The sequence below is a fragment of the Emys orbicularis genome, chromosome 1, assembly GCF_028017835.1.
Source record: "Emys orbicularis isolate rEmyOrb1 chromosome 1, rEmyOrb1.hap1, whole genome shotgun sequence".
NCBI classification, from domain to species: domain Eukaryota; kingdom Metazoa; phylum Chordata; order Testudines; family Emydidae; genus Emys; species Emys orbicularis.
Window position 1 is genome coordinate 244,954,326 of NC_088683.1, and position 25,927 is coordinate 244,980,252.

Genomic DNA, 25,927 nt, shown 5'->3' on the forward strand with positions numbered 1-25,927 from the left:
CTCCTTCTGTCATCTTCAAAGTGGTGATTGATGTCTTAAGCAGTTCCTCTTTCTACTTCAAGAGGAGCTACACACTGTGGGTTGAAATTAAGTGCAGAAAATAGTGGTCTTGGGGGATGGTGGAGAAAAGGAAGTCTATTGCACTTTAATTCATTCGGCTCCTCTTAAACATGTGGATGAGAACTGCTCAAGTCATCACCAGATGCCCCTTCTTAATTCAGTGGGATATGGAACACAATGGAGAGAGATACTCTAAAATTTTAAACTTGCATATACAGTTGAACCTCAGAGTTATGAACACCAGAGTTGCGAACTGACAGGTCAACCACACACCTCATTTGGAACCGGAAGTACGCAAATAGGCAGCAGCAATAACCAAAAAAAAAAAGAAGCAGCAAATACAGTACAGTACTGTGTTAAATGTAAACTACTTTAAAAAAAAAAAAAAAAAGAGGGGGGGGGAGAGTTTAAAAAAAAATTTTTTTTTGACAAGGTAAGAACTTGTTTCATTCAAACTAAGATAGTTAAAAGCAGCATTTTTCTTCTGCATAATAAAATCTCAAAGTGATATTAAGTCAAAGTTCACTTGTAAACTTTTAAAAGAACAACCATAACATTTTGTTCAGAGTTATGAACATTTCAGAGTTATGAACAACCTCCATTCCTGAGGCATTTGTAACTGAGGTTCTACTGTATTTTGTGCAACTGCTGAGGTTTTACAAATGTTAACATTCCGTAACCAATAAGAAATGAACATGTATTAATAAATTAGGTAACCAGCTTTATCACAAAATTCTAATTATCATCTTGCTTTCACTTTGCTTAACTGATTTTTTAGCAACTGATAGTTCAGTACTTACAAAAAAATGAAGATTAATACTTTATGCCTCCTGAAAGCAGGGTTTTAAAGTTTTCTCTGATTGTATAAAGTAACGATTGGTGGTTCTGTGGCTCCTGTGCTAGCATCTGCTAAAATCATGTTGAAACTCAACTGAATGTTGGAAAAGGCAAGATGATCAGATTGATGTCATTTTAAAATTTGATATCCTCTAACTTGTCAGAGCTAGAAACAAGTGCTATATTAGTAGTATGGGGAAAATGGAATGCTGGGACATCTCTATTTTATTTAATATTTCTTTCTAGTCTTTTCTGGTTTGAGAGCATATCAGCTATTACTGGTCTTGGGCACCAAATGTTGAGTCAGTATATATTTCATTCCTTTCTTCTTCTGCTACTGGAGCGACGGGAGAACGTCCTTCAAAAGTACAGAATCCAAACCCAGTCAGTCAAAATGACTCTTTTGGAGGAGTGGTGATCTCTGAGGTCATAGAATATTCTTTCAATGACTCTCCCTCTTGCTAGGGAGAGAGAGGGCTCCATCCAGATAGGGTGACCAGATAAGAGATGTGAAATATCGGGTGCTGGCGGTGCAAAAAAAAAAAAAAAAAAAACCCAAGAGCCAGCGGCGGAGGAAAAAGCAAAAAAAGAGCCGGAGCATAGGAAAAATTGGTGGGGGCTGAGCTCCCACCGGCAGCTCCACGCCACGCCCCCCCCCCCCCCCCGCACCAGCTCGCCTTCGCTCCGCCTCCACCTCGCCTGAGCTGGGTGCCACGTCCTGCTCCTTCCTGCTCCCTCCAGCGCTTGCGCCTACATACAGCTGATTAGCGCAAGCCTGGGAGGGACGGGTGAGGAGGAGGAATGCGGCGTGCTTGGGGAAGAGGCGGGGCCAGGGCGGGGATTTGGGGAGGGATCCAATGTGTCAGTGAGGGGGCGGGGTAAGGGTGGGAAGGTGGGGAGGGATCCAATGGGGGAGGGAGGGGGTGGAGTCGGGGAGGGGTTGAGGCAGGGGGGCATGGAGGGCAAAATATGCCCGGAGGGCAAAATATCGGGACAATTTGCGTCCCGACCGAACATTGGTCGGGACGCGGGACAAACAAGTAAATATCGGGACAGTCCCGATAAAATCGGGACGTCTGGTCATCCTACATCCAGAGCCTATCAAACATGCTCTCACCATCAGTTAGAGGGGGAGGTAACTCAAGAACTATACCAAGTGTTCTCCAAGAGCGTAGTATACTTCCTTTTGTAATAATGGCAGGTCTTGTAAGGTAAGAATTCAAGCTTAATAGTGCATGTCCACTATGCCAAGTAGCTTCTACCAGACTAGCTCTAGATATGGTAGTAAAGCTAGTGTTTGACTAGAAGTTTAGCTCCTTTGAGGCTTGTGTTCAGGAAATGTGCTGTACTGCATATGCTTCCTTCTAAATGCACACCAAAATTTGAGATGGAATGTGGTGGACATCATTCCTTTGTACATTTGATCCACAAGGCACTTTAACTCAGCATAATTTACCTTATATTAATTGTAATTTTATTGACTAAAACTTACTTGTTTATTTCAGAGGATGGAGCAGTTGCATCCCCTGACATAGGAGATATGTCTCCTGAAGGACCTCAACCTCCCATGATCCTCTTACAGCAGCTTCTGACAGCTGCTACCCAGCCATCGCCTGTGAAAGCAATATTTGACAAACAAGAGCTTGAGGTACAATCCGTGTTCTTTCCTCATTTAAAACTTTCTACTGAGCACTCTAATTCAAATTCCTATTGGTGACTATTATTTTATACTCTTCTCATTTTTCAAAGATTCTGTAAATGAAGCTGAACATTTACTGGTGTACAGTACATGTAGATTGCTAGTTCTACATAGACTTCAGTGTGTGTTTACTTGTCTTCATTTAGGCTGCTGCTTTGGCAGTGTGCCAGTATCTAGCTGTGGAGTCCACTCATCCTTCCACTCCACTGTTTGAAGACTGTAGCTCCAGTGAGGCCACAACACCCGTCACAGTGCAGCATATCCGACCTGCAAAAGTGAAGAAACGCAAGCAATCTCCCATTCCACCCCTCCCTATTGTAGTTCAGCTTATGGAAATGGGATTTCCTAGGAAAAATATTGAATTTGCACTGAAGTCGCTCTCTGGGACCTCTGGAAGTGCTTCTGGATTACCAGGTATTTTACATAATTACCATGAAATTAACAGACTAAAATGATACTAGTACGGAGAATTTAAACCTCTGTGTGACATACCAAAGAAGCCCATATTAATTTGGATGGCTCATTCTTTTCTCTACTAGGAGTGGAAGCCTTGGTTGGTTGGCTGTTGGATCACCCTGATGTCCAGATTACTGATCTCTCAGATGCTGATACTGTGTCTGATGAATATTCAGATGAGGAGATGGTAGAAGATGTGGAAGAAGCTGAGGCTGCTTGTCCTGTCGTTAGTATTTAGTCATTCAAAAATTGATTTAAAAATATGCTACATAGATTTCAAGATGTGTAATTATATCCTTTACTTACAAATTTGGATAGCGTAAGGGTATCATGCTACCCCCATCAAATCCGTTCATCAACAGTTTTAAGTTTTGAAAGACCTGCATCTATAGCATTTCACTTGGCTTTTTTCTTCAATACTGAACTGTAGACCATAATTACTGGTCATATATTTCTTATAGGAGACTACACCTGTGAATTTTTGCAGTAGACAACACACTTTGCTAGTGCATTAACAAGCATTTCAGTGTCACCAGTGTGTCGGATAGTTCAGGCTTCAGGAATGATTGCAAATATTCAGTTTAGCCTATTTTGGGAACTACATCAACCTTGACTGAATTTGAAGTTTAGACATTTTTAAAGTGTCTCTCCTTCTCCTACCCCAGTGATTTGAAAAATAAAAGTATGATACTTTGGCTACTCAAAGCATGACTCGAATGGCACTGAAAGCCACAAGTGAAATCACTTAATTTTTTTGTTTATAAAAACTATGCTTTCAAAGGCAAAGACCATAAAGTGGCCTATCAAACTAACAGTGTCACCCATCGCAGTTCTGAATATGAATTGCACTATTTTTCTGTATGCTTTCAGGAAACCTAAATCTGTGTTTCAGAGGTTATATCAGTAAATAGCAGTCAAGAGGAATATTTGCAGTATTTTTGGTTTCCTCAGATTCGCTGAAAATGAAATAGTCTTTCCTGCCATATTTTCTTTAGATGACACCTTCAGATCTTGAAAGAGAGAATTCCCTGAGAAGACTAGTGTGACCCCATTTATTAACTTTGGTTCTGTTAACCGGACGTTACAGTGTATACAATTCTAAACCTATTTATAATCTCAAAGAGTAAAACAAATAAACAATGTCACCAAAATTTCACCCACCGTTTCTTCACAGGAAAAACGTATGGAGAAAAAAATGTAGATATATCATCAAGGTTGAGTAGGTGGCTTAAATTAAAAAGATTTGTTTGTTCCCCCCTCCCCCCCCCCTTTTCGTTTTTTGAGCTGTTTTTGTAATAGTAACTCTTTGGCTTGCTTCAGGAGGCCTGGAAACTTGCTATTACTCAGCTTGCCCAGTGATTCTGGGTACTAAGCCATAGTCTCAAGTGCAGCAGACCGTAAATGCTAGCCCTTTAGTGAGTTGAATCACAGAGTTATCCTGTTTCCTTGTTCTTTATCTTCACTATCCCTGCAATGTGCTTATTTCTCTCCACTGAAAGCAACTACACACTTTTAAAACTTCCCTCTTTGTTGCGTGTGTTCTTTTACAGTCTAGTGGTGCTGTTGTTACAGAGAGCCAAACTTACAAGAAACGAGCTGATTTCTTAAGTAATGATGATTATGCTGTGTATGTGCGAGAGAACATTCAGGTAAGCATGGTGGTTAAAGCTGTGTGGAATGTTACTTTCCCCTAAGCGCTCCTTTAACTGCAGGCTTTATGGGATTTTATTATCTTGTTTTGTCTAGGTGGGGATGATGGTTAGATGCTGCAGGACCTATGAGGAAGTTTGTGAAGGAGATGTAGGTAAAGTTATTAAATTGGATCGAGATGGACTACATGACCTCAATGTGCAATGTGATTGGCAACAAAAGGGTGGCACTTACTGGGTCAGATATATCCACGTTGAGCTTGTAGGTGAGTTGAATATTTATTAACTGCTGTTTAGTACAGTGGTGCCCAAACTTTTCCTGTTGCGCCTCCTCTTACCAGCAATGGAATCTGTCCGTGCCCTCACTCCATTACTGCACAGTTGGCTCAGCAAAGCAGCTTGGGCTGAAGGTGGAGTGAGGAGCAGAACTGGGTATGGGGAAGGAGCTGAAGCTAGAGGCAGCACTGGCCTGGGGGTGGAGACGGAATGGGGGCAGAGCAGGGGGTGGGGGTGGAGCTATGGCTGGGTCCGGAGCTGGGTTTTCGCTGGGGTTGGAGTGGAGTTGTGGCTGGGGACGGAGCTGGGCTGGGGGTGATATGGAACTGTGGCTGGGGTCTGAGCTGGTCTGGAAGCAGAGCAGGGCTGTGTGGCACTCCTTCCCCGATCCCCGTGGGGGCTGGCCTTGGCCCCGCCGTATGTCAACCGCCTCCCCCATGAACATTTGGAGGGTGTGTCCCACAGTTTGAGGACCACTGGCCTAGTAAGTATCTGTACAGTATGTCAAAGGAGAATGCAAGCTTAAAAAATAACATGTGCTTATTTTTTAAACTTCTAGGATTCCCACCACAGAGTTCTCCTTCTCACATTAAGATTGGTGACAAAGTGCATGTGAAAACCTCAGTTACTACACCCAAATACAAATGGGGATCTGTTACTCACAGGAGCGTGGGGGTTGTAAAAGGTAATGTAGACTTCCAAAAATGAAAAAAAAAAATTACACATTTTAAACTATATGGATATTATTCTTGCTTTATAAAATGAAAGGAAGAGAAACTTTTGGCACAGCAACAGCTGATGTTGCCCTGCGGAAGACTGTATAATGATCAAAGAGACTATATTTTTTGTTGTTGCCCAGTGTGAGCTGGAAACACAAATGCTCTTCTGTCCCCTTTTTGTTAATACTTTGATCTGCTTTCTCAAAGGTACTTTTACACATTAGAACTGGTGTGTGGTGGTATCTCACACCCAGCTCTAGTAGAGCTTCTCCAGCTGTGGACACTCACTAGGCTGTTGTGTTTGGAGACCACCTCAGTAGGACCTGTGCGCTCTTGAAGCCTCTTGAGCCTGAACAGAGTCAAGGCACTGCCCCTGGCTGGGGTCTGAAGGCACGCTCTCTCAAGGTGCAGATCCTTTGTCTAGCACATCTTCTAAGAAACGAGATCCTGTAGTCCAACTACCTAGCCCTTGGGACCTGTGCTGACTTCTCAGAGCTTTAGAACACACAGCCAGAACTCATGTCATGTGGGTGCTCAGGGTTTACAATTTAATTCTTCATGGGCATGTGACAATGAAAGCCAACAGACACATACACAGGTAGATTTTGCACAGGATTCTAAACACCATTATTCTTTACTTAGCCTCATTAGCAATACACAGATCTAGACTAAATAATAAACACAACTATACACATTTTCCTATCTGTTTCTTCATCTACTTCAGAGTTCTTTGAGTGATGGTCCCTGTGTGTATTCCACACATGGGATACACATGTGCACCATGTGTCTGAGTCCAGAATTTTTTGCAACCAGCATCTGTTGGCTTGCACATGCAACGTAGCTCTCCTTGTGCTCTAAACCGAGGGCATAAAAGGTGGTGCAGTCCAATGCATCTCCAGTTCCTTCTTATTGCTTTATGGGTTGAGTCAGAATCTTTGGTGTCTTTGGCTCCCTTTTTTATACTGTGTCATTGCTGTAAGATATTGTATATAGTTAGTTTTTTTTTTGTAATTTTAGTAGTCTTTATAGTATAGTCTAGCATAGTATAGTTAGATAGTGCTTTCCCACGTTTTCTTCCCCACCTGGGGACTTTTTCCCCTGAGAAGTCTTGAATTATGCCCAGGGTCCTGAGATTCAAAAACTGCCCTCACTCCTTTTTGGTGAGTGATGAATATCAATGTTGCCTCTATTGCCTGGGTGAGGCTCATATTTCTGCCAATTGCAGCATCTGCTGTTTTTTCCCCCGCCAGAATTCATGAGGGTGTGGAACAACTGGCATCTGACAGGCAATTCCTATGAGAAAGTCCAGTGGGTAACCAGTGTTCTGCTCAGCCTTCTGCAGGTGTCTGGATCAATCATGAAAAATTCACATTGACATCCACGAGACATTGGACTCGAGCACAGCAAGAGGTTTCAGGCCCCAAGTGCTCTCATACATCAAGACACTTTCAGACCCAGAACATCAATCAGAATTTATCTTTTCCTCCTCGGCCACTTGGCCTCATGCATACACGACACCGTTTGCCTGGCTTAATCTTTGTTGCCTACCAGACAGTTGTGGCAAAGTTATAAATTTAAGCATTTTTTTTCTATTTTTATCAAATTTTCAGTTGTGGGAAATTTTGAGAGGGTCAGACAAATATTTAATGAGAGTAGATTTTGAGATTTAAAATGTTAGTTTTATAACCATTAAAACACAAATTGTCAACATCATGTCAAAATATACAAAGTAAATATCCTTAAATCTAACTCTTAAGTTCTCAAGCAGCATTTTTCTTTCTTTGCCTATCAGTATATTTTGATTATTGACGGAAATAATTTTTTTTGCTGGTTTGTATGTGTACAGTGAAATTGACATTTACTGATATAAATTTAATCCTTCCACGCATAGTTGTATTGTTTGTCTTTCCTGATATTCTTTGAGAAGCTCATAAAATTTCTAAACTGTGCAAGTTAATGTGTGCATTAGGAAAAATAGGTAATGCAAATATTGTTTCAAATAATGTTGTGAAGGAACAAAGCTAGGCCACAGGGCAAATGTTAAATAAGTAAAAGCTGGCAAAACATTTAAATGATTTTTATTTTTTGATTACTGTGACTAGACAGATGATTCCATTGGAATAAAGATGCATTCTGAAATAAATCCTAACCTCCTAGAAGGAATCGCTTCTAAAAAGCAATTTTGGCTAGTAGACTGTAGCCATTTCTAATTAATTTTTTTAGATAATTTTGTGAAAATATCTGTCTCTGCATGTTTTGTCACAGCTTTTAGTGCCAATGGAAAAGATGTCATCGTAGACTTCCCTCAGCAGTCTCACTGGACTGGTTTATTGTCAGAAATGGAATTGGTCCCCAGCATTCATCCAGGGGTCACGTAAGTTAGTTTTCATTTCTATCATTTCTTGAACCACTTGGCATATAACTTTACTATCATAACTGAAATTTCTTAGATAAGTATAATAGAAAACTGTGTGCAGTTTTGTCCACAAGCTGAAGGGACTGTGGAGGGAAGGAATAAAGAAACATCTTCATTTATGAATGCTGTTACAATAAATTCTGTGCCATGAGAATCTGTGTAACAATATATTATATCTTATAATTTTTTCAGATCGACCATATTAATTGTCTCTTTGTTAAAATCAGGTGTGATGGCTGTCAGATGTTTCCTATCAATGGGCCTAGGTTCAAATGTAGAAACTGTGATGACTTTGACTTTTGTGAAACCTGTTTCAAAACCAGAAAGCATAACACCCGGCATACTTTCAGCAGAATAAATGAACCAGGTATATTTCAAAACTGGAAATTGCTGACATTAATTTAAAATGCATTAAATACCTCTTGAAATCATGTTTTTAGGCTTAATTTTATTAGATTAAGAAGTTTAACATTGTAACTAACTTACTAGGAAATGAATTGTTTAGTACAAATTAGGACCTTATGTTGCAGTTCAATATTGAATGCATCAGAATGCCCCTTTAAGCTTTTCTGAGGGTAATTCTGCATGATTAATTTTGATAGGATCTTGAGTAAAAAATTTTAAATGGCTCATATTTGTGTGCTAAATTATATTTAAAGTAGTGTTAAGTGACAGTTACTCCCTGTTATGTCAGAATTGAGTTTGCAATTAGAGTGGGAATAAAATGAAATAATGACTTTATCTTACTGCCCTCCACTGCCAATCCAAACACATCTATAGCTCCTTCATGCCATCAGATGAAGATAGTGCAGCTAGGTTTTTTGCAGTTCCTCTTCAAAAGGAGCATGTCAGCTCAGCCCTTAATTGCTCTAGAACAAGATTGTGACCTTGAAAATGGGTGGAGGTTATTCCTCTGCATGGCCTGGAGACTATTCAGAGGTCTGAGAAGCAAGGACACCCCTCCCAGTGACCAATCTGCTGGTAATCCACTAAAATATTTTGCTTCTGAAGCAGGAATAGGCACCCAGAGCAGTTCTGAGCTCCTCTGTTCCTGATTAATATTACTACTGGGATCTACAATGAGTTCTTTTCTTTTTCGATTTTTCTTCTGCCCCCTTCCCCCAGTTTGTCTGATCTCGTACCGTTTGACTTTGCCTTTCTCCTTCCTCCCACCCGTTTCTGAAGTGTTGAAGATTCTCAGATCAGCCAGACCTTAATGTTTAATGACATATGATTTTTCCCTCCTTCACATTTCCAGGCCTAGTGTGGATGTGGAGGTGGCTAAAGCAGATTCTCTGCTGATAATCACTAATGTCCAATGCACACGAAAGGACAGGTGGCTCATTAAAAGACAAGGTCCCCAGAGTGATCTGACTTTCCTGAACTAGTTCTCCTATGGGGAACCAGTTGAGTGAGAGTGACCTGAGGCTTTCAAAGTACCTCTACTAAGAAGCAGTTGGTTACTATGGTGATAGGAGCTAATACAGAACCTTAATATAGAGAGGATCAACATCTGTGTATCCTTTGTGTGGATGGAGAAGGTACACTATTCTTCAGAAGGGATAAGTGGAAACTGCTCCAAAACCACTACCATCTCACAGAGGCCTGAGTGGGGTCTTTAGGTGCTACATCAGTGCCTTTATCATTAACATCCTCAGGAGCCACCATACAAGACACAGAGGATATGTAGACCCAGGAACCCAGCCTCTGCAACATCCACTGCCACTTCGTACTCTAACCCCCAGGTGAAGAGTTTTTTTGATGGGACTGTCAAGACCTGTGTCCCTTTATTGATGCCTTTTCATTCCTCTATTCAGATGTTTGGCTGTCGTCTTACCCAATTTTCCCAAAACTGGAAGGCCCTAACCACAGACTAATAAACTAATTAGAGTTTATCCAGGGTGGAAACTCCTGCCCACAAACCCCCTTTTCAGTTCCTCTTCAGAGACCACTTTCAGAAGGAGATTTTACAACAGGAGGTGAACTTCCTGCTCCTCACGGGAGACATAGGAAAGGTTCCAATTCAACACCATGGGATTCTGTTCTCCTTCTTAATCCCCAAGAGGAATGGAGGATGGAGATCAGTTCTCTATCTACTTCACTTGAACAAGTTTATCCAGTAAGTAAAATTCTGCATGATATCTGTGGTGTCAATAATTCCCTTGTTAGAGGAGGGCACATGGCTTGTGTCTCTCAACATGAAAGGCACGCTTTTTCCTATAGATGTCCATCCCAGCCCACTGGATGTTCCTCAATTTTCTCTTTGACCATGACCAATTGAGAGTTCTCCCCTTCAGTCTGGCCACAGCACCAAGGGTGTTTACAAAAGTTTTTTCGGTGGTGGCTGCTTGGATGAGAAGAGAAGGATTTAATCTTTCCATGCCTTGGCAACTGTCTTCTCACAGGCGACTCCTACTCAGAGGTCCACAGAGCAACCCGTGTTCAGCTCAGTCTTTTACCTTCCCTGAGTGTCTGCCTCAATTACGAAAAATCCACATTGTCCTTCACAAGGTGCATAAACTTCGTAGGGGTGACGTTAGACTTGACTACAGCAAGAGCACATCTACCTCTTGAAAGATTTTAGGTCACAAGCATTCTTGTACACCAGCTCACTATCAGACACAGGACTGAATTGGAACTTGTCTTTCCCTCCTTGGCCACATGGCTTCATGCACACAAGTGACACAGACTTCATCTACAATGCCTACAAGCGTGGCTTCCCCCTATGTACTCACAAAAGAAGGGCACCATAAAGGACAAGGTCACAATTATTCCCAGGGTATTAAGCTCTCTTCTCTGGTGGACAAAACCGGAGAAGGTTCAGGTAGGGATTCCTTTTCTCACACCAACAAGTGAGGCAACCATCGTTACTGGTGCCTTCCACTGGGTTGTGGTGTGCGCATGGGCAATCATATGTCACAAGGTGTCTGGATTCTGGGAGTCCAGAATGCACATCAGCTTACTAGAACTCAGGGCAGTGTGTGGGGCCTGCAGTGCCTTCCTCCCACTCATCCAGTCCAAACATGTTCGGATAATGTGGACAATATGGCAATAGTGATTAATATCAACAAGCAAGGGAGAACAAGATCTCTCTTTTTGTGTGCATAGAGCAGGGGTGGGCAAACTTTTTGGCCCGAGGACCACATCGGGGTTGCAAAACTGTATGGAGGGCCGGGTAGGGAAGGCTGTGCCGCCCCAAACAGCCTGGCCCCTGCCCCCTATCTGCCTCTTCCAACTTCTTGCCCTCTGACCGCCCCCCTCAGAACTCCCGACCCATTCAACCCCCCACCCGTTCCTTGTCCCCTGACTGCCCCCCCAGGATCCCACCCCTTATCCAACCCCCCCGGTCCCTGTCCCCTGACTGCCCCGACCCCTATCCAGACCCCTGCCCCCTGACAGGGCCCCCGGGACTCCTACACCTATCCAACCCCCCCCTGTTCCCCATCCCCTGACCGCACCCTCCCCCCAGAACTTCTGCCCCATCCAACTGCCCCCTGTCCCCTGACTGCCCCCTGGACCTCCTGCCCCTCATCCAACCCCCCCACTCCCTGCCCCCTTACCATGCCGCTCAGCAGCAGGACTGGCAGCTGCGCCATCCGGCTGGAGTCAGCCATGCTGCCGTGCTGCCCGGCAGGAGCTCGCTGCCCAGAGTGCTGGCAGAGCGGCGAGCTGAGCCTGCAGGGGAGGGGGGACAGCAGGGGAGGGGCCGGGGGCTAGCCTCCCCGGCTGGGAGCTCAGGGGCCAGGCAGGACGGTCCTGCGGGCCGGATGTGGCCTGCGGGCTGTAGTTTGCCCACCTCTGGCATAGAGGCAGTCATCCTCTGGGATTGGTGGATCAAACATCGCATAATCCTATCAGCTGCATACTTACCAGGGATGCAAAATCTACCTGAGCAGACATTTTTACCCAAGTCACAAATGCGTTATTCACGGTTTTGGTTCTCAACAATGTCTTCGCTCAGTGGGGAATGCCAGCCTGGGACCTTCTTGCCTCACGGTGAACAGAAAACTTCGTCAGTACTGATCCACAGCAGCCCTGGGCAAAGACTCATTGGGAGATACCCTCTTGATGTTATGGAAGGGTCGCTTGGGGTGTGCCTCCCTCCAATTCCTTTGGTTGTACAGAAGTTCCTCTGAGACCGAGCTGGAGTCATTGTGATTGCACCCAACTGGCCAAGACCGTTCTGATTCGTGGATCTGTTGAAGCTCTCAGTGTGACCGTCCAAGAACATCCCCATGTTGCCAGACCTTCTAATGCAACACAGGGGCAAGGCCACGCACTCCAGTCCAGGACAGCTGCAGTTCAGAGCCTGGTGTTTGGATGGGTATTGGAGATAGAAGGCTTGTGTTCCAGGAGGGTGCAATTCATCCTTAACCAAAGTAGAAGTCTACAAGAATCTGTTACTCACCTAAATGGAAGCGTTTCTCTGCTTGGACTCATCAAAAAGCAATTTTTCTCTGGACTCCGCTGGAATCAATGCTGTCTTAGAGTATCTGCTTACCCATAAGTCTTTGGGTTTTTGTTCAGTTCCCTGTGAGTTCATTTAGCAGCAGACAGTGCTTTTGATACTCCAGTGGATAACTGTACAATCTTCATGCACCCTACAACAACCAGAATTTTGAAGGGGATTCTCAGATCCTTTCTTCCATTGGTGAAGTTTGCACCTCAGTGGGACCTCAGTGGTCTGTAGTTGGGTTCACCTTGTGACAGTCAGACATACAACATACATACAACACCAGAGAAGATTGAGGGGAAAAAAAGAAAAGAAAATGTGACTACCACAAAAATGGGCATGAGGACTCATGGAATATGTGTAGTGCTTGAAACTATTTTTAATTCATTTTTAAAAGAACTACACTTCAAGTTGTGTCCTTTTAATGGCAGTAACATGACCAAATCCTCATGCTTCACTTCCAAATACGTTTTGGGCTAAATAGTCTATCTGATAACTATGTATTTATTTTGAAGTCTGATTTGAATGTTTGCTCTTGTCATAGTATTTTTTTTTTTTTTTATGAAATGTAATTTTCTTTAACAATACATGGTTTATAGTATAACTTTTTGAACTAAATAGGTCAGTCTCCAGTATTTTGTGGGCGTTCTGGAAAACAGCTGAAGAGACATCATAGCAGTCAGCGAGGAATGCTACTGGATGACTGGTCACGAATTGTTAAGAATTTGAATGTGTCTTCTTCTGTGAATCAGGCTTCACGTTTGATTGATGGCAGTGAACAATGTTGGCAGTCTTCTGGCTCACAAGGAAAGGCAAGCTTGAGCCATACTTCTGAATGCTATGCCAACTCTGGCACACAGTTTTTTTTAAAAAAAAAGGCTTGTAATGTTTTTTTTTAATGCACTACCTGTCATCTCAATGTTACAAATACAGTTCGTCTAAAGTATATTTAGATGTATGTGTTCCCCTCTAAATATACTGATTTTTAAGTTTGCTAAGATTTATTCTTCTCAATTGTTTGTAATTCTTGTGAATTATAGTAAAGGACTGGCAATATAGATGATAAATAACAGTAAGATAACTATTTTTATTTTGTGGTCAAGGGGATTTTCATTGAATGTGTGACCACTTATTTTCTAGCACTGGATTCGTTTAGAGATTTTCCCTGATGTAGTTGTCCACAGACTGAAGATGATAGTTGATCCTGCAGACAGCAGCTACATGCCCTCTCTTGTTGTGGTTTCAGGTACATTAAATTTAACTGTACTCAACTGTAGGGGTTTTTTAAACGCACTTCTTCTTTTTTTTTTTTTTTTTACGATCAAATATTGATTATTTAACTTGGTAAAGTGTTCAGATAGGAGTGGTATTTAAGTGTGTTGTTGGTACATGGCCTTTAAAATCAGTTTATTTCAATGTTCTACAGGTGGGAATTCTTTAAATAACCTTATAGAGCTAAAGACAATCAACATTAACCCTGCGGACACCACAGTGCCTCTTCTTAGTGATTGTATAGAGGTAAGTGAATACTGTTTGAGGAGAAGCTCTCAAGATGGTCAAACTGGAAATGTATCTTGCTGTAAGAAGGGTCCATGTGTACCTTTGGTTATTACATTATTATATTTGATTTTTTGTTTTCCCAATATGTTGGTGCTTATAATTAACCACGTCATTGGCTTTTGCATAATCACTGTCCATGTGTACAATTATTTCTTACAAGTAAACACCAGTGAAATTGTAGGTTTTCAGTTTAAAAGCAAATGCCTCAGAACCAAGCAAACAATACGTGTACCAGGTTTTTTTCCAACTGTATGGTTGGAAGTTCTCATCTGCTGGGTGGCAGAAGTGGAGTGGCTATTCCTCAGCCTAGGGAGACAAATCTGGACTGTGGCCAGTTACTGCAAGAAGGGCACAATCTTAGTGGTAGATTGGAGGTGAGATCATCATTCCCAGAAATGAAATAGTCTAGTAGCAAACTTCCAGCATGCTGAGAACATCCATATCAGTTAAATTGACACCTAAATAGGGCAGAAAAGTAGGACCTTTGATTTATCTTACAGAATCAACTTCTAAAACAGACGGAACTCAGCAATGCAAAAATCTTAAATCCTCCATGTTCCATAAACTTATAGACCCAAAAGATTGCAATTACATCTTTCTTCTTTAGTATCACAGGTATATTGAGATTGCTATAAAGCAGTGCAGAAGCTCTGGAATAGATTGCAAAATACATGGTCTCAGCATACTGGGGCGTATCCGGGCAGAGGATGAAGATTTGGCTGCAGTCCCTTTCCTTGCTTCCGATAATGAGGAAGAGGATGATGATAAAGCCAACACTGGGAGGTAGGGAACTGGAAGAAAAAATAAACTTGCTATCTTAACCTTAAACTAGAAGAATATCAGCACTGGCTGTGCAACTCAAACGACTGAATTATTTTATTGTGTACTAGAGAAAAGAAAACAGCCAGGCTCTAGTTTCAACAAGTTTTATAATTAAGACATTAGTTGATGTATACCTTTTGTCTTTCCTGTGTGTATACAGTGATGATAGTTTTTTCATCATTTTTTCTTTTGCCGCCTCATGCTGAAAAATGCTTTGATTTGTTAAAAGCTAAAACTCCTACTTATGAGTATTGGCTTTAACTGTATGATATGTCCAGTATACAATGTAGAATCCTGCAGTTCTGTGGGTCTCTTGCGCTTTTAAAGGACTTTCACTGTGCAAACTATAAAAAGAAATGTTTTAATAACAGGTAAAAAGTTAACATGGTGGTCTCAGAAAATCACAACTGTGAAGCTACACTGAGTTTAATTTCAGAAAGAGAGGATATTTACATTTTAAAATGTAAAATAGATTGTTAAAATATAAAACACAAGTCAAGGTTTATCAAATGTCACAGTATATAGGCTGTGGAACTGACATTTTTCTATTTTTCTCAATGTACCCAGTCTTGTTAGGAAGAAGATGGCAGGGCTGGAATCAGCAGCTACTATAAGAACCAAAGTTTTTGTTTGGGGGCTGAATGACAAAGATCAGTTGGGAGGACTAAAGGGTTCCAAGGTATCGTCTTTGTTGAAAAAGTGTTTGTGTAAAACAAAAAATCTCTGATGAAGTACATAAACCAGACACTGAATTCAAAGTTTTTAAGGTTCATTATCAAACTCCTCCAGGACTAGACATAATGACTTTCCAGGGCTAAAAAAGCATTCAAATGTCTGTCACTGGCAGATAGAGAAATTGGATCTTAAAATTACATTTTTCAGTTCCAGTTTGATTTTAGCAGCTGCCTTCTTGAAGCAGGTAACTTCTCACTACTAACTCCAGCTTTCAAAGGGTAGAGGATTATGCTTTTAACTCTGAAAGATCGTAGTAGTCAATAACTTGCAATCGTGTACCATAGGAATGCTTGTTGCAGAGGTGCTTAGTTTGTAGGTCATTACAAATTATTTCTACACCAGGAAACTTTCACAATTTTACAATGGTGCTGGTTCAGTGATCCAAAGAAAGAAAATGAATTCCTGACCCTTACTAGTATAATCCATTTTAATGAGAAAAATTATTTGAGGGGAAGTTTCAAGTAAGTGCATCTTCTCAACCTGGCACTCATGTTCTCCCTTTACACACCTGTTTGGGTTTTTTTTGAGGAGTCTGCAGTATGGTTTAACGTAAGAAATGTGTAACCTATTTAATCATTTTAAGATGTCATTACTTAAAAATTCAATTGAGTAAAAGGAACACTCCTATTTTAAAATAAGAATAAAAAAATTGATCTACTTGTTTGTTTGCAGAGGTTCATATAGGATTGTAAAAAACTACAAAAGTATTCTATTCTCTGTCCATTCCAAAGCAAGCAGTTAATAACAAATGCGGTTTCCAGAGTTACTCATATTATAGTTGACACTGATGCCAGTGCACAGATACATTAACTTGTCAATTTAGAAATATAATTTGGGGGAGAAATGATTTTTTTCCCCAGTTGGATCCTGATTCCAGTTGCCATTGAAGTCAATGGGATTCTTCTGTTTGACTTCAGTGGGCTTTGGGTCAAGCCCTAGAGAAGGGCAAAATTAGTAGGAAAATAAAATATAAAAACATTAAAGTTTCAGAAGCCAGAAACCTTTTAAAAGTAAACAGCATCTCTTTTTTTTGGTAAGGATAAGCTGCCATAACAAAAACCAAATGCAAACCCTCAACCTTTCACTATGTTTTTATCAATTATCCTTCAGAATTTTTTTTTCACTAATTGTAATAGAGAAGTCTTTTTAGTAACACAAGATTTTTTTTTTAGCTGCATATCAGTAAATAAATATTTACTTTAGTAATATAATAAGATATGCCTAACTTTAATATATGTTAATGATGAACACTTGAAAAAGTGTCAGCCTTTGTTTATATAAAGTCAGCCTGACAAAAGACTTAATTGTAATGAAGGGGAGTATAGGTTACTTTGTCACTGTTTTTCTGATTATAGCTAATCCATATTGTTATGGAACTTTACTTTTGAATTAACTGCAATTTAAAGGATACAGAGAAAATAAATTCTGCCAATGTGCTCATATATGTTGATTTCTGATATGCTGATTGACATTTTAACCAACTTGCTTGGGTTGTAATTTATTGCAAGTCTGACTAGAGTTCGTTTACTTAAGAAAATTATAGTTTAAAAAAACCCCAATTTGTATATCCTACTGCACCTTTTCCTTGTGGTGGTTACTTATTTATCTCCGTTTTATATAACACACTCATCCCTTGCTTTAAGCACTTGATCTGTTTCAGTTAATTAACTAATTGGTTATCTGTGAGGTGTCCAGATAATGGGGTAGTGAGTGCCACTGAAAAGCTAATAAATAAAATTTTATTAACCACCGGTTAATTAAATTAGATACATCAGTTTATCATACTAGAACTTCACTGCAAAGAACTGGTTGCCTTTTACAAGTAACAGACTTTTAAATCTGATTTTATGCAATAATCTCTCTCTCTTCTCCAAACACTCTAGATCAAGGTTCCTTCATTCTCTGAAACGCTTTCTGCCTTGAATGTAGTACAGGTAGCTGGTGGATCCAAAAGTCTTTTTGCAGGTAGGATAACTCTGTGCAAGGTTTCTGCATTTCAGACCCTCCCATCCCTCCCAGCCCCAAAATAAAAACTAAAATTATTTTCTAAGAGGTAGGAATAAATTCTTATTTGTGAATTTTTTATTAATGAAAATTTAAAACCTTTTTTCTTTTAGTAACTGTAGAGGGCAAAGTATATGCCTGTGGAGAAGCCACTAATGGAAGACTTGGTTTAGGCCTATCCAGTGGAACTGTGCCTATTCCCCGACAGATTACAGCTCTCAGTAATTACGTAGTGAAGAAGGTGGCTGTTCACTCAGGTACTGACTCTTTACATTTCTCCATGGGAACATAAACATTATGTACTTAAGCTTAAAAGTGAAAGTAGACTCTTGTGCACTGTATGGTTCTAGTGCAGAGGATATAGAATAGAGCAGAGGTAGGCAACCTATGGCACGCGTACCAAAGGCGGCACGCAAGCTGATTTTCAGTGGCACTCACACTGCCTAGGTCCTGGCCACCGGTCCGGGGGGCTCTGCATTTTAATTTAAATGAAGCTTCTTAAACATTTTAAAAACCTTATTTACTTTACATACAACAATAGTTTAGTTATATATTATAGACTTATAGAAAGAGACCTTCTAAAAATGTTAAAATGTATGACTGGCATGCGAAACCTTAAATTAGAGTGAATAAATTAAGATTCGGCACACCACTTCTGAAAGGTTGCCGACCCCTGGAATAGAGCCTGTAATATAGGAGTACTGGCTGAAATTCTATGGTCTGCGTAAAGGAGGTTAGACTAGATGATCTGGTGATCCCGTCTGGCCATAGAAATCTGTGAATTTAGTCTCTTAATTTTTTTTGACCTATAAAGTTGTGATATCTTTCTGAAAGTTAAATTCAGAATAATTTCTGATTTTTCATAGTGTAATTTTTGGGTCAGTCCAGTGGAAATATTTTCCTTTTAAAAAACGTTAGCTAACTCTTTCATTTCGAAAATAGTTACTTAAGTGATTTGTTTCCACTGAGGGAAAATGTTCACCCTGGATACTTTTTTTAAAAAAGTTATAAAATAATTTTTTTCACCTTCTCAGTGGACCATGTGAAAATTAATGCTTTTGAATATATTAAAGTAAAGAGTTATGGGGTGGAGAGCATAGCACTATATTAAATTGAAGCACTAATGGGATGTTTCTTTTGCTTAACTTCTGTTGCCCTGTTGACTATGTGCACATTCTGGTCTTCCATACTGGAGGGCGAAGAAATAAATCTTTGCTGTTTGAAACTTGCAGTTTAAACCTTTGCAGGTGGCCGGCATGCTATGGCTTTAACTGTTGATGGGAAGGTATTTTCATGGGGCGAAGGAGACGATGGAAAACTTGGCCACTTCAGCAGAATGTAAGGATATAATTTCTATTAGTACCTTGAAATAGGAAATATTTCAAACAAATGATATTGAATCATTGTTAGCAAGCAGTGACAGTATTTAAATATATTATAAATAAAGAATTGTGTTACAAAAAGATTCTTCTGCAATACATATATCAGTTTTGTATGTTGCAAACTAAGCTTTTATTGCAATTTCAGTAGTTTTAAAGGGATACTCAAGTTAAAATTAATATAGCTTTTTAAAAATAGATTTCTCTTAATGGCCAAGGTCAGTGTTTAATTGGGTCTCTTTTGTATATTCATTATTGAAAAGTTACGTGAGAGGCAGCAGGAATATTGGTTGCCAATAACAACTGGGTGCTTGTGGGGGTGTTGAAATGCCTGCCACAGTCTGATAAGGTTACACTCATGCTCTCTAGAAGTTCTTTACGATTTTCACCTCAGTTTCTAGGTAAAAGGCCCACTAACGTTTTTTGAATGGTTGATAAAACAAATAAAGCTAAAAGTGCTTTTTCCATGGTGAATTGGTACTGCCTTAACTGACTGAGCTATGTCTCATGTCAAGCCCTTTCTCTATCATATGGCAATAATTCAAACTCTCATTAGTAACCCTAGTGTCTCTGGATCAGGTAGGCTGTTGTGATGTATTAAAATTTTTATGCTACTTGAGATTCCTGATGGAAGATGCTTTAGAATTACAGAGCAGTATAGTGGACTCTGATACTACACTGTGGTATACTGTAGACAGGCCATAAATAAAAAGAAGTTTGGTGCACCATTAATCTGTAAATCTAGTATTTCCAAATATCTGTTAGCTAGAAATGTTTTCTGGCAGAAGCTGAATTAGAAGCTGAGTATTTGATAGCTCACTCAAGCTAAGCTACTTGTGTGAAAAAAGATATTTTATTGAAGCAGTAAAACAAAAGTACCAACATTGTATTTGATACCAGCAACCCACACCATACCATCTACTTAAGTCATTATTGTATTATTAATTTTGTAATCTAGGTGTCTTTAAAGTTGCCAAGGGGTTTTGTAATTCTATCTGTTTCTTTTGACAGTTGGCGTGCTTTTTTTGAGCTAGGGTGTAGATTTTTCTCCTGAAAGTTTTTCTTAAATTTCAAACACTTTTTAGCAAGGAAAGATTGAGAAAAATAATTTTATACTCACTTCTTGTGTTATACACACTGGGGAAATCTTCAAGTTATTGAATATTAACATATTCAATAGAAAATTGATCTTCATACTGTATAGTTCTCAGAGGTGTTCTTAGGATCTTTACATGATGTATAGAAAAATACAGCATGTGCCTCAGAGCTTGAGTCTCAGAATAGACATGACTCAACAAGTGTGTGGGTGACAAACAGAAGGGGGGGAGGGTTTGAGACAAGGGAGGACAAAATATGGCTTTATTAGTTTAAGCATAGGTACATATATTGTTTCTTAGATATTTTCTTCTATTTATTAAATATAATTATAAGCAGAAAACATTCTTGACTCATTGTGGGCATTGCATCCATGCTGCTGCCTGCATGATGTCCCCCTGTTAGCCCTACACCTGCCAGGCATTGCTGGGACAGTGTGGAAGGACTGGGTCCTTACTATTAGGGGTGAAATGTATTTCCGTAAAGCCCTACTTAATCTGTTTAGAAATGTTAATAATGGTTGTAGCATGTACACCACATTAGAAAACCTACTTAAATTAAAACTAGACTATGAATTCAGTGAGCAGGTTGAATTTAACAAAAAGACATCCTACTTTCTCAGGCAAATGCTGCAGTGATATTCACAAGAAACATCTTCAGTACTCTAGCAGGCAGCTGACAATGAATGTTTGTTTGATCTGGTCCCCTTGTGAAGTGCAGAGCTGGAATAGGAATGGGCATCTCTTTCTTCAGCCTCTGGCTCCCTGCACTGCAGGTTGGAGATACTGCAGTCCTCATGCTGCTGTATTGGAGGCTCAGCCAGGTGTACAACATTCTGTGCCATCCTCCTCCACCCTATGCAGAGCAGGACCAAGAGATCAGAGGCCGTGCTTCTGGGCTGGCATGTCAGGCCTGGGGGCCTCCACTTTTGGGACTGAAATGAATTTTGCAAAAAATATTTGGCAGATACTGAATATCTTTTTTCAGACAGAATTTGTTCATAACTTTGTATTCAAAACAGAATTTCAGTATCTTTTTTTGAAGATGAGTCCACGGGAGAAATACAATCTATAGAAACTTCTAACTGATAACACTGGATTATTACAGCTGGCTGTTTTAAATATTTGACTTTTTACTTTCTCTACCATTAATTTTCATAAATAGCTCAGCCTGGGCAATGAAGACAGATCATTCAATTTCACTTTTTAACATACACATTTTAATCTGTTTATCTTTCTGGTTCTTCATTATCAGGATGCTGCAGTGTGTTTGTGTTACATAACATTTCTTAAAAAAGGAATGTTCAGTTGAACTACATTAAAAATAGTATCAGAGGGATAGCCGTGTTAGTCTGGATCTGTAAAAAGCGACAAAGAGTCTTGTGGCATGCGTCTGATGAAGTGGGTATTCACCCACGAAAGCTTATGCTCCAATACGTCTGTTAGTCTATAAGGTGCCACAGGACTCTTTGTCGCTTTTTACATTAAAAATAGTGGAAAATGAAAATATGTTTTCAGCTTTTTAAAAGTTTATTTTTTTTACCAGACCTACATTTTTGGCCTAAATTGACTTGAACAATATACCTTTAAGATAAATAGAAAAATAAATTAAATCCATGACTTAAAGTGAAACATTGGAGTCTTATATATTAGCATTAGGGCAGTTTTGCCATTCAGGTGTTTAATATTACATGAGACATTGGAGGGTTGGGCATGAAATATATTGCATGACATCACAAAAGAAGGTGATAAATCCTTTTATTCTATCTTTAGGAATTGTGATAAACCAAGATTGATAGAAGCATTGAAAACCAAGCGTATCCGTGATATTGCTTGTGGCAGTTCTCACAGTGCTGCCATCACATCTAGTGGTGAACTGTACACATGGGGCCTTGGAGAATATGGCAGGCTGGGTCATGGAGACAATACTACACAACTCAAACCGAAGATGGTAAGTACATGAGGTATTTCCTGATTGTGGTAGTGTCTATGTATGTATATGTACAAGAAGAGAAAATAAAGGGAGAAATAAAGCTAAGAATCCCAAAGCAGTGTGTAATGTGGTTTGGATGTATAAAGAACAAAACAAGTCACAAATACTTTGAAATTACTGTGAAACTTTAAAATATGCTTAATGTGTTTGAGGCAGCATGCTTACTTTTCTGTGTGTTATAGGTTAAAGTGCTTCTTGGTCACAGAGTCATTCAAGTTGCTTGTGGAAGCAGAGATGCTCAGACTCTGGCTTTGACAGATGAAGGTAGGAGTATCTTTCTTTAGCAACTTCATAGCATATGGGAATATTGTGATCATAGTCTGACATACTGTTTGATTGGTGTTACTAGGTTTGGTGTTTTCCTGGGGAGATGGTGACTTTGGAAAACTGGGCCGAGGAGGAAGTGAAGGATGCAACATTCCTCAGAACATTGAAAGACTAAATGGCCAGAGTGTGTGCCAGATTGAGTGTGGGGCTCAGTTCTCTTTGGCACTTACCAAATCTGGAGTGGTGTGGACCTGGTATGTTGCTGAGAAATATTTACAAAAAATTTCAAGGCATTTGAGTTGTGTTGATTGCTACAGACTGGCTTATTATATCTATGCTTTGTGCACATGTTTAATTTATTCTAAAACATCCTATTGTTTCCACCACCACCTCCCTCCTGCTGCACACTTATTTGTGCACCCACCTGTTATATTTTGTCTGTTAAAGTGTAAGCTCTTTGGGGAAGGTACTGTCATTTACTAAATCTTTATAGAGTGCCTGTCATAACTGGGACCCTTGCCTGGTTGGGGTGTATAGGTTTTAGTGCAATAAAGATTATTGTGATAAAAGAAAATCTTTATATAGTTGAGGCCCTACTTAACTTGCAATATTGTGGAAATTGTGGATTCCGCAGTATTTGACTTCCAACGCAGTTTTGATAGCGGGAGCCCTACCGGGTGCGAGGCTAACAGTGGGGAGTCCTGGTCACCCCAGGGCTGAGGGCTGCAGCTCCCCTTCTCAGCCCTGGGTGGCCAACAGTGGAAAATCATGGAAGAGTAATAATGGACCTTATTACCGAAAATAATAAGCTCCATTATTCTTTTCCACAATTTTCCATGGCTTGTTCGCAATTCAGCTGCAATTTTTTGACAATTATCCCATAGTTCAAGTAGGGCCTTATTTATTCATTTAATTTATTTATCTATAGATAGATAGTCTATGAAATAATATAGCTCAGTTCCTCTTGGTTCTTATGTTAAAGCAAGTGCACTGCTGCATCCTATATATGTTCTCCAATTACAGAATGATTGGTTGTGATTCCATTGTTAGGGATTAGTTTTTCCACTTGAATCAGGGATTCAGCCACTTTATGTGTAGAGAATACAGCATATTCTCCTCCATATTAGAATACTCTTTGAGTATAGAATGCGAATTTCCCATCTGAGAACTTACAAGTGAATTGGTTGTTAGTTAAAGTAAAAATTTATTAAAGATAATTCATGAAACTTAAAACTCAAAAGATATTTTTTGTTACCAATGATCTCAGTAACAGAACAACACAGGGTCTTCAAACATCCCGTTTGGTTAAATTGAATTCTTATGTACAGGCTATATTTGAAGAAACTTAACTTTAGGATTGTCTTTATTCTTTCATAAACTAATGTTTCTTCTTCAGCACAGGCTGATGAATAATATTTTTCTATAGTGAATTCCACAACAATCTGCTGTCTTTTCAAATGATTATCTCCTGTTGTTCGTGATGAGAGTGAAGCTAACAGTGCCTTTAGTAAAGATGTCCTCCTTCAGAATGACCGCTGTCCCCTATTGCTCTCAATGTGTGGGAAGCCAAGCTGCCCGTGGGCCACCATTTTGCCTTCCATTCGCCCTGCCCTGTATCGACACTGCAAAGAGTTGGGGGGCAGGGGAAAGAAAATCAAATGTCTTCAAAAATAAGTTAAATCTAAACTGGGACTACAAACACTAAAATATTTAATAATCATAACGTGATTATTGCATGACATCACTGCTAGGCAAAGTTAAGCTTGTTTGTGTGCCTCAGCATACCTAGCATGCTTGGATTTCTTTTAAGTTTAACTCTGAATTTCCTAGGTTTGTAGTACTTGTTTTGGGGGGTAATTAGGACATCCAAGTAATTTTTTTTTATCCTTATGATACCGATATGTATTCAGTTTAGTTGTAACATAGTTTTTATCTGGAGATTACTATTAAACTAAGGACTTCTGGAGATACTTGATTTCCAACAGAGACTGATCACTATTACAAAATACAATGGGGAAAAATGAGAATTGTTACCTCTAACCAACACTCTTCATTTTTTTTCTGCTCAGTTGATACTGTTGGTAATATCTTGAGGTATTGCCATAAAATAGACTGAGTAGTGCAATGTTAATGGTGTCTCTCAGACAGTTGAGGAAAATTTCATATGTTGGTAATAAAAGTAACCTGTGTTTGAGGCTTGTCTGAAGCCTCAGTTATGTAAATAGTTAAGCACATGTGCAGTTTTACTCATGTGAGTAGTTGTCACAGTGCAGGTCCTATGTTTATATAAATTGTAAGCTGGATAGTGATTTTACTGAGTTAAAAAAATACAAGTCATTTTTGAGTACGTCATTTTTGAGTCTAAGTAAATTTATAATAGTAAGATATTTCAAAACAGAAAGAATGAATTTTATGCAACCACAATACTTCCCCCAAAATAATAATAAATGGTACATTTTTAGTATTGAGGCCAATGTATGAAAAATTGTAGATTTTTCGCTACCCTCTAGAGATAAGTCTTTCCAAGTCAGGTTTCAAGGTCATTGTCAAGAAATTTGCATTGCTGTTACGTGCGCTTTCCCTTTGGATATATAAAGGATTTCAATTTGCAAAGGTGTAATGGCAAAGGATTGCAATGTTTGGAATGATATAATTGCAGGGAATTTTACATTTACTTCCTTGTCTGTTCCAGGGGCAAGGGGGATTACTTCAGGCTAGGTCATGGCACTGATGTTCATGTGCGAAAGCCACAGGTTGTGGAAGGGCTGAGAGGGAAGAAGATTGTACATGTGGCTGTAGGTGCACTTCATTGCCTGGCTGTCACTGACACAGGACAGGTAAGTTACTGTGGTTCAGAAAAAGCTAGATATCGAGGCAATGTAATGTAGTAACAGCAGTAATACTTGTAGCCTTTTATTTTATTTAATGTTAATTATACTACAGTGGATTTGGCTCTGGTGGCTACAGTCTCAAACCCAACAGAGTTATCTCTGTTTGCTCTAGATCTAGAGTCCATAGGAACACATGAAACCATAGACCAGTAACACATACAATCACAAGAACAAGATCCACTATCTTTTAACAGTTTTATTAAAGTTGCCAACAAAGTTATAAATGTCACAGCATATAAAATTCCTAAATATATCCATGCACCAGTTATAACTACAGACATACTCATATCATCCTACATGGTGTTAGTCTGATGTCTCTCCCATGGATTAATCATCAATATGGGGATGGTCTCTCCTGGAGGTTTCCCATAGGAAGTTCAGTTTTCCCGCTGTGGGCACCTTTTTTTATAATGTGATTCTGTCTATACCTACATTCTGCGCGTGTACATGAAAGTGTCAGCCCTCTCTTTCTTATTGTTCTGTGTCCCCTAGAAACATGAGGAAACCCGAATTTTATAGGCTGTGTAGGTTCTCATTAGCACTGATGTACCACCTGTATCCTGTGGCTAAGATGCATGTTGGAGACAAGATTTACTATTACAGCATTTTATAATTTA

At 39.7% G+C, this 25,927-nt stretch overlaps 1 protein-coding gene across 1 annotated transcript in view; it reads left to right on the forward strand.

Annotated features, from left to right (window-relative positions):
• The window catches only part of HERC2 (HECT and RLD domain containing E3 ubiquitin protein ligase 2), a 211,627-nt gene that overhangs the window by 128,836 nt on the left and 56,864 nt on the right, over nucleotides 1-25,927 (forward strand). Inside the window, exons 45-64 of the mRNA XM_065403094.1 lie at nucleotides 2,403-2,545; nucleotides 2,743-3,010; nucleotides 3,136-3,278; nucleotides 4,603-4,701; nucleotides 4,799-4,967; nucleotides 5,537-5,662; nucleotides 7,962-8,070; nucleotides 8,340-8,479; nucleotides 13,187-13,377; nucleotides 13,706-13,811; nucleotides 13,992-14,083; nucleotides 14,733-14,908; nucleotides 15,515-15,626; nucleotides 17,566-17,647; nucleotides 17,800-17,943; nucleotides 18,934-19,024; nucleotides 21,933-22,110; nucleotides 22,335-22,416; nucleotides 22,502-22,673; nucleotides 25,112-25,256. Coding sequence (XP_065259166.1) covers nucleotides 2,403-2,545; nucleotides 2,743-3,010; nucleotides 3,136-3,278; nucleotides 4,603-4,701; nucleotides 4,799-4,967; nucleotides 5,537-5,662; nucleotides 7,962-8,070; nucleotides 8,340-8,479; nucleotides 13,187-13,377; nucleotides 13,706-13,811; nucleotides 13,992-14,083; nucleotides 14,733-14,908; nucleotides 15,515-15,626; nucleotides 17,566-17,647; nucleotides 17,800-17,943; nucleotides 18,934-19,024; nucleotides 21,933-22,110; nucleotides 22,335-22,416; nucleotides 22,502-22,673; nucleotides 25,112-25,256 — 2,768 coding nt within the window. The remainder of the gene's footprint in view (nucleotides 1-2,402; nucleotides 2,546-2,742; nucleotides 3,011-3,135; nucleotides 3,279-4,602; nucleotides 4,702-4,798; nucleotides 4,968-5,536; nucleotides 5,663-7,961; nucleotides 8,071-8,339; nucleotides 8,480-13,186; nucleotides 13,378-13,705; nucleotides 13,812-13,991; nucleotides 14,084-14,732; nucleotides 14,909-15,514; nucleotides 15,627-17,565; nucleotides 17,648-17,799; nucleotides 17,944-18,933; nucleotides 19,025-21,932; nucleotides 22,111-22,334; nucleotides 22,417-22,501; nucleotides 22,674-25,111; nucleotides 25,257-25,927) is intronic.